The sequence below is a fragment of the Octopus bimaculoides genome, chromosome 2 (genome assembly GCF_001194135.2).
Source record: "Octopus bimaculoides isolate UCB-OBI-ISO-001 chromosome 2, ASM119413v2, whole genome shotgun sequence".
Taxonomy (NCBI): domain Eukaryota; kingdom Metazoa; phylum Mollusca; class Cephalopoda; order Octopoda; family Octopodidae; genus Octopus; species Octopus bimaculoides.
Genome location: NC_068982.1, coordinates 187070605 through 187079610, shown reverse-complemented (window position 1 = coordinate 187079610; position 9006 = coordinate 187070605). Strand labels below are relative to the sequence as shown.

The 9006-nt window shown below is 40.6% G+C and overlaps 1 protein-coding gene across 9 annotated transcripts in view; it reads right to left on the bottom strand.

Annotated features, from left to right (window-relative positions):
• LOC106874822 (AP-3 complex subunit mu-1) overlaps window positions 1-9006 on the bottom strand; it is a 67032-nt gene that overhangs the window by 24825 nt on the left and 33201 nt on the right. For all 9 annotated transcript variants that reach the window (XR_008263503.1, XR_008263502.1, XM_014922693.2 and 6 more), the window contains 2 exons: window positions 8726-8776; window positions 6011-6079 (listed from right to left, as the gene is read on the bottom strand). Coding sequence is in view for 7 of the 9 variants with exons in the window: in XM_014922693.2 (XP_014778179.1) it covers window positions 6011-6079; window positions 8726-8776 (120 nt within the window). In the remaining 2 variants the exon portion in view is untranslated. The remainder of the gene's footprint in view (window positions 1-6010; window positions 6080-8725; window positions 8777-9006) is intronic.

Sequence of the window (9006 nt, the reverse complement as noted above, 5' to 3'; positions counted from 1 at the left end):
ACCAAATCCACTCACAAGGCTTTGGTCGGCCCGAGGATAAAGCAGAAAACACTTGCCCAAAGTGCCATGCAGTAGGACTGAACCCGGAACCATGTGGTTGGTAAGCAAGCTACTTACCACACAGCCACTCCTGCACCTATAGGTTATAAATATTGGTTTCAAACTTTGGCACAAGGCCAACAGTTTTGTGGGAGGGGGCAAGAAGATTATAATGACTCCAGTGCTCAACTGGCCTTCATTTTATTGACCCCAAAGGGACGAGAGACAAAGTCAACCTCAGCAGAATTTCAACTCAGAACGTAAGGACGGATGAAATGCCACGAAGCATTTTGCCCTGTACGCTAACAGTTCTGCAAGTTTGCCACCTTATTGATTATTAATATTGGTTTTAAATTTTGGCACAAGGCCAGCAATTTGGGGCGGGATGGTAAGACAATCATAATGATCCCAGTGCTCGAATGGTGCTTATTTTATCAACCCTGAAAGGATGAAAGGCAACGTGGTCGTTGGAATTTGAATTCAGAGCATAAAGATGGACGAAATGTTGTTCAGCATTTTACCCAGGGCTGTAATGATCCTGTCAGCTCACCACCTTATGTAGGTTATTAATATTAAAATGTGTAAATGTGGCCAATGCCAGTGTCACATGACTGGCCTATTAAAAGCACCCTTCAATTGTTGGGCGATATGCCGTTTGCAAAGACCTGTTGAACCGAGTGAGATTATAGTTGTGGCTGATGCCAATGCCATCTGACTGGCACCCATGCTGGTGGCATATAAAAAGCACTGTTCGTGCATTGGGCCTCATGGAGGCAGTCACAGATGACCAAGGCCCTTGGCAATATACTGTGCTTGTGTTGACCTGTCAAACCAAATGAGACCATAGTTGTGGCCGATGCCAGTGTCAGGTCAGTGGCACCCATGCCGGTAGCACATAAAAAGCACCCACTACATTCTCGGCGTAGTTGGCATTAGGAAGGGCATCCAGCCGTAGAAACCTCATCAAATCAGATTGGAACCTGGTGCAGCCCTTCAGCTTACCAGTTTTCAGTCAAACCGTCCAACCCATACCCGCATGGAAAGCAAATGTTCAACAATGATAATGATGATAATAATGATATATCAATGGAAAAGTAACGCAGAGCAAATAAGCTATACAATCAAATAGGTTTGAATCTACAGCAAGTTTTTCAATACAATTTTTCCCAGACAATGATGGTGATGTTACTAGGTGTATATTTCAATTCCCTGTCATGCAAAGTTACGAAATCTGTTATGTATTTGTATGATAAACTGAGACCTTGTACATGGTTAAGTCAACATAATACTTGATTTCTTCACAAATTCTAAAGCTGCACTCGAGCGCTTGCTATTATTCTAAATTTATTTATTGAGTGAGTGAGTACTGTAAATTGAATAAAGGATACAACAGGAAATGAGACATAATACAACAGAAAAAACATAAGTTGGGGTTCAAATGTATAAATATTATTTAGCATTTAGCAGAAAACTGTCCTTCAGGAATTTATTAAATGAATGTATTTTAATAAACTGGGATTTTCCAGAGATAACAGCATTATTTGACAAAAATATACATATCGATAGTGAATTTGTTGGTATGACTACCTGGTATGTTATATGCCTTTGAATATGCCCACATCACCCCTGCTATTTCAAGCATAATAAACGACCATGTAGGGGATGGGTTACCTTTGAGAGATTAAGACTGCAATAAAATTATGAAGGAAATATTTGATGAGCCTAAGAGTACCATCAGATCAGTTCATTCTTATTTTACTCCACTGGACCTTCATAGCCATTCATCATCATCATCATCATCATCATCATCATTGTCATTTAACGTCTGTTTTCCATGCTGGCATGGATTAGCCGGCTTGACTGAGGGCTGGCAAGCCAGAGGGCTGCACCAGGCTCCAATCTGACCTGACAAGGTTTCTACAGCTGGATGCCCTTCCTAACGCCAACCACTCAGAGAGTGTAGTGGGTGCTTTTTACATGTCACCGGCATGAGGGCCCATCAGACAGTACTGGCATCGACCATGCTTGGATGGTGCTTTTTATGTGCCACCAGCACGAGAGCCAGACAGGCAGCACTGACAACTACCGCACTCGAATGGTGCTTTTTACATGCCACTAGTACGGGACCAATATGAAAAAAAAATACTACTGTATTTTGATAATTAGATATTATTAGAAATTGTATAAAAAAATTAAAATATTTTTTGTATTGTAGAAATATAACTGATTTCTTGAGCATAAATCTTAACAAAAAATCTTATATGGACTAGAGTCATGAGGGTCCTGGTTGAGAGCCACTGCATCAGATGAATAAAGGAGACCAAGAAAAATTAGACATAACATACAAAAAAAAAATTTCACAAATTGGGATTCAAATTGTAAATATTATTAAACCTGTGCTGGTGACACATTAAGGGCACCCATGCCAGTGACACAAAAGACACCTGGTACACTCTGTGGAGTGGTTGGCATTAGGAATGGCATCCAGCCACAGTAACCAAGCCAAAATCAGACTGGGGCCTGGTGCAGCTCTCTAGCTTACCAGTTCCAGTCAAACCATCCAACCCATGCCAGCATGGAAAACAGATGTTAAATGATGATGATGATGATGAAGATTATTGTTCACCATTCTAATTGATTGTTAGCCAATGAGAATGGAGGTTAGAAGCTCTGTAATGAATGAGGTACGTTTAAGAAATAAAATCGAGAGAGATAAAATAATTCTGTAATACAATTGTGTGGTTAAGAAGTTTGCCACCCAACCACATGGTTCCAGGTTCAGTCCCAGGGCATGGCACCTTGACCATATGCCTTCTACTATAGCTCCAAGCTGCTGACCAAAGCCTTATGAGTGGATTTGGTGGATGGAAACTGAAAGAACCCCATCATGCACTTGGGTGTGTGTCTGTGTGTGTGTGGATGTGTGTGTATGTTTGTGTGTATATGTTAGTTTTTGTGTGTGTGTGTGTGTGTGCATGTGTGTGTATGTGTGTGTGCATGTGTAGGCTTGTGTCTACATGATTGTTGTAAACGAGTGCCACTGTCATACAAGCAGCATCATTCGTTTCCAGTGTCCAATGTTCTGCAAAAACATGTCTGGCCATGGGAAAACATCAACTTGCTTAGCCTGGGGGTCGTCTTCTACCTGGCTGGCTCCTGTCAACTGTCCTAATCCATGCATGCATGGAAGACGCACGTTATATGATGATGGTGATTAGGATATGTGTGAGGGTTGGTGACAGGAAGAGCATCGGCCATAAAGAAATCTGGTTCAGTAGAGTCTGTCTGAACCATTTATCTGCATACAACAGTGACATAATTGATTTCCAATTTTCGCCCAAGGCCAGCAATTATAGGGGAAGGCTTAAGTCGATTACATTGACCCCAATACTCAGCAGGTACTTATTTCAGATTTCTTTATTGCCCACAATGGGCTAAACATAGAAGGGACAAACAAGGACAGACAAAGGGATTAAGTCGATCACATTGACCCCAGTGCATATCTGGTACTTAATTTATCCACCCCGAAAAGATGAAAGACAAAGTCGACCTCAGCGGAATTTGAACTCAGAACGTAACGGCAGACAAAATACTGCTAAGTATTTCGCCCGGCATGCTAACGTTTCTGCCAGCTCACCACCATACTTATTACAATACTCCGCAGGTACTTATTCCAATTGAGCCTAAAAAGATGAAAGATAAAGTCAGCCTTGGTGTAATTTGAACTCAGAATGTACAGACGGACAAAGTGCCGCTAAGTACTTTACCCAGTTCGCTAACGATTCTGCCAGCTCACAAAGAGGGTGACATAATTATTTATAGGGAAATTAGTTTGAGTGTTAAAACAAAACAAAAAAAAAATATACGGAAATAAGAAGGTGTTGGAAGCTCATGCTGGTGCTACGAAGGAAAGCACCTGATACCCTCTGTAGAGTGATGCTGGGGAGACCCTCCGACCATGGATACCATGGCTAAACTGAGGTTCTCTGTCCCACTGGAATTTGTCAAACTGCCCAACCCATACCAGCATGGAAAGTGATGATGATGATGATAATGACGATGATAATGGTGGTGATGATGAAGATGATGATGATGATATAATTTGTTGAGTGGTTGGCATCAGGAAGAGCATCCAGCTGTAGAAACCATGTCAAAACAAATATTGAAACATGACTCAGTCCTCCAACTCATCAGATGCTATCAAACCATTCACCACAAGCCAACATGACAAGCAGAAAGGTGATGATGATGTTATGATGATGGCAGCAATGAGGACGATGATGTTGATGATGATCTCCGAGTTAAGGTCAACACACACAGACACACACACACACACAGTTACATACCATAAGAAAGAATTTTAACACGTACAGTCTGTTCCAAACCACTTAGTGCCCTGTATATACAATTTACGATAGGAAAGAGAGAAAGACGAACAGTTAAAATATGCTAAGTCACACACACACAGACTGATAGGTTAACAGATAGACAGACTGATAGATAGATAAATAGATAGACAGACAGACAGACAGATATGTGTATATGAGTAAAGATGTGTGGTGCTATAGTACTATAAAGTGTTATATCTATGTATATATATATATATATATATATATATATATATATATATATATATATATATGTATATATATATGTGTGTGTGTGTGTACATACATACATATATATACACATATATATCATCATCATCCTTTAACATCCATTTTCCATGCTGGCATGGGTTGGACAGTTTGACCAGAGATGACAGTGAGTGAAACCAAAGAAAATGTACAAGTCCATAATGGAATATTAGGACTGATATGAAACAAAAACACAAATAAAGATAAAATATAATGATAATGATGATGGTGGTGGTGGTGGTGGTGGTGGTGGTTACAATGATAATGGTAGTGATTGTCATCATTGCAAATATAAGAATGATGATGATGATGGCAATGGTGGTGGTTGTGATGATGATGATGATATTGATGATGATGATGATGATGATGATTGATGAATATCTTCCGGTTGCTAGTACTAAGTACAATATCTAGGTTGGGAATGAGCAGATCTTGCCAAAGTCAACTTTGGCATTCATTCCCCCCACCACCACCACCTTCAGGGATCAATAAGATAAATTCCCAGTCAAAACAATGGATTCGATTTCATTGACTCATTCCCACCACCACCACCACCCCTAAAGTTCTTGCCTTCAGCCTATGTCACAAATGACCATTAAGTTTAGTATTACTACCAGTGACATAGCTAGAGAGTGTGCCACCTGGAGTACACGCACACACACCTACCCACATCCACACACACACACACACACACCTACCCCCATCCACACACATACACACATCCAGCCCCTATACAGGCTTATACAGCAGACTCAAAAATGCAGCACCCATAAAACACTGCCTGGGACAGACTGCCCCCACTTCTATATGACCCTAGCTATGCTGCTGATTATTACAACACAAGACATATATAATTATAAACTATCAATTGGCTTGGATATTAATGATCGTAGTTATCAACTCCGTAGCCTTCAGCATGTATTAAGCTAGCACTGTACTCTAGGAATACTAATGAATATTTTTAGTTCATCATCCAATCAATAGAGTAATCGACACAATCTCGACTTGTTTAATGATGTTTGACACCCTACCAAATAGCTCGGGATGCCTGATGAAATGGCTGGTGATTTACACGTAAAATAATGAAAATTAAGTAATATCACATCATATTATGTAACGCATTGTGTGCAAATAAATGACCATGCTATTGAAACATTTGTAACATGAATTGAACTACTGACTCTCTATTCTTTATTTATTAATCATAAAACTATATGTTAATATCGAATAATTGGATTGTCTCCACATGTCAACCACAACAAACCTGTAGTTTATTAACTCAACACTGGAATATGTTGGTAAGAAGACGAAAGATGATAAACACCACCACTTACCTCTCCATACATATCAAGTCTGTTAACTTTTACACCTGAGATGGCCCATTGACTAATGGAAAACTGTACCTGTAGCGAAAGAAACAGACATTAAAATATTATTACAGTCAAATAAAACAAAAACAGTTTGTACATTAAACATTTCCACACACCAAATATATCCCAAACATTAAATATCATCCCCTATTAAATACCTCATCATCATCATCTTAAGTCTGTTTTCCATCCACGGCTACCTCTAGTTTTGGTTTGGTTTCTATGGTTGGATAACCTCCCTAACACTAATCATCGTCGATCAATTTAAATCAGGGTTTTGTCCCCGTTAACGGGAGGTAGCCAGATCTACCTCAATGCCATAGCAACTGCCCTCACACACCATCTCGCCCGGTTTTGGGTATCCTCCTTTCTCAAGCCAACCCTCCCAATCTCCTCCTCCTCCACCTGTCCCCTCCACATTTTTCTTGGTCTACCTAGCTTTTGCTGTCCATTTACCTCAAACTCTAGCATCCTCTTCAGAACATGCTCCTCATCCCTTCTCAACACATGCCTATACCACCACACTCCATTCATCCTTGCCAGTCATTCCACTGATTCCTCCAACCCCAGCATCCCCATCTACTCATCAGTCCTCATCTTATCAAACAGCCTCATGCCACACATTTCTCCCACCATTGCTCTCTCAGTCCTTCTCAAAATTGCTACCGTTACAAAAGGTACTGAAGGCATTTCCTCAGCACCAGCACTACTGGGGTTGTCTTGCCATCAGCAAGACTAAAAAACCCTTTCTTGTTGCTGCTTGATTCACAACCATTTACAGAATGCACTGGGTGCTTTTTGTGGCACCAGCACTTGTAGGGGTCACCTTGAAGCATGCAAGGCCTCCCAATTAGATGGAACAAATTTATTGTGAGAGGATGGTTGTAGAGAGGATAACATAGGGAACAGAGTTGGGGTGAGTAATGGAGGGGATGAGAAGCAAGAAAAAGGGAGTAATATTAGGGATTAGTGTGAAAAAGTTTGGGGGACAACATGGTAATGGTGATGGGGGTAGGTTGAGTAGGTGAACCCATGATGGGCTGGATTTGTTCACTTGCTATGCTGGAATGGGTTGGAAGGTTCATCAAGGTCCAAGACAGTCCTTTTTGGAGTTAGACAGGTTTGTTATTGAGAGAGGGTGGTAGGGGAGAGACTATCAGAGACAGTGGTAGGGTAATAGGAGGGAAAAAATAAAGTCAGTGGGGAGGGTCAAGTAGGGGGAAAATGCAGTATTGCAAAAGTATTTCATATGTTAACCCTTTTGATGCCAACCTATTCAAGACTGCTCCTTGCTCTATGAAATAAAATTCCAATTTTGAAGGGGTCAAAATTAAGATCTTCCATCAAAATTTATTTTTCAATGCTAGCTTAATAATGAAAAATTTTATCAATAATTTTTTCATAATTTTTTAAAAATCAATTGAAACAGAGGTGATCATCATCATCATCATCATCATCATCATCATCATCGTTTAATGTCCGTTTTCCATGCTGGCATGGGTTGGATGGTTTGACTGAGGACTGGCAAGCCAGGAGGCTGCACCAGGCTCCAATCTGATCTGGCAAGGTTTCTACAGCTGGATGCCCTTTCTAACCCCAACCACTCCAAGAGTGCAGTGGGTGCTTTTTATGTGCCACCAGCCTAAATTAAAAACTTGCATCAAAACTTCATTTTCATTTCAGTTCCAAATACCAGCTTAATGATAAGATTTCTTCATTATTTTCAAAATTGATTAAAAGAAATGCAGTGTGTTCCAATAGAAATATGGTAACCATGGATTAAATGATTATTTGTCCCAGCTCTTTACATTCTGAGTTCAAACCCCACTTTGGCCTACTTGGGTGGTTGTCTTAGTCTATCACCCAGTTTAACACCACCACCTGATACCTCGGGCAACTTTCCACCCTGGAATCCACTCTGTTGTAAGCATTCAGATCAGGTCTCCACTTTCCCCTCTCTCTCCCACCTACCAGTCATAAGGGCCCTGTAACAAGTAAAGAGCATTGCCTTTTCTTCCAACTAAAAGATTAAAAAATAAATTAGTCATTTTCTGAGACTACTATCGACCAGTGGAGCACTAAGAGCACTGTTCGAGCGTGATCGTTGCCAGAGCAGCTGTCTGGCTTCTGTGCCAGTGGCACGTAAATAGCACCAGCGTGATCATTACCAACGTCGCCTTCCTGGCACTTGTGCCAGTGGCACATGAAAAGACATTCAAGCGAGATCATTGCCAGTGCCGCTGGACTGGCTCCTGTGAAGGTGGCACATAAAATACACCATTTCGAGCGTGGCCATTGCCAGTACCGCCTGACTGGCCTTCATGCTGGTGGCACGTAAAAGCACCCACTACAATCTCAGAGTGGTTGGCATTAGGAAGGGCATCCAGCTGTAGAAACTCTGCCAAATCAGATTGAAGCCTGGTGTAGCCATCTGGTTCACCAGTCCTCAGTCAAATCATCCAACCCATGCTAGCATGGAAAGCAGACGTTAAACGACAATGATGATGATGATGATGATGACTATCGGCAATTTGGGAGGAACATGTGACTGAATCCTGACGAACTGTTAAACAACACTGAAAGTGTGTTGGTTCAATTCTCCTCTCGAGCTTACAAAGCGACCCTCATGGGCCTCATTTCACAGAGAATATATGAGTTAATGTATATAATTTAACTTACTGATATTGTTGGATTAGATTCCGGTACCGGAGAACCAGTTTGTAAATTTATCTGGAATAATAAATAATAATATGAAAGATGACGGAAGAGATTGGGTGAAGTTCATTTGATGATGGAAACATCTGGGAATTGAAAATAAAATCAATGTTTTGAATGTCACAGGAAATTATGGTCCATAATGAAGGATAAAAGTTCACACACAAACACACACATATATATTATATATATATATATATATATATATATATATATAGATATAGAAGTGGCTGTGTGGTAAAAAG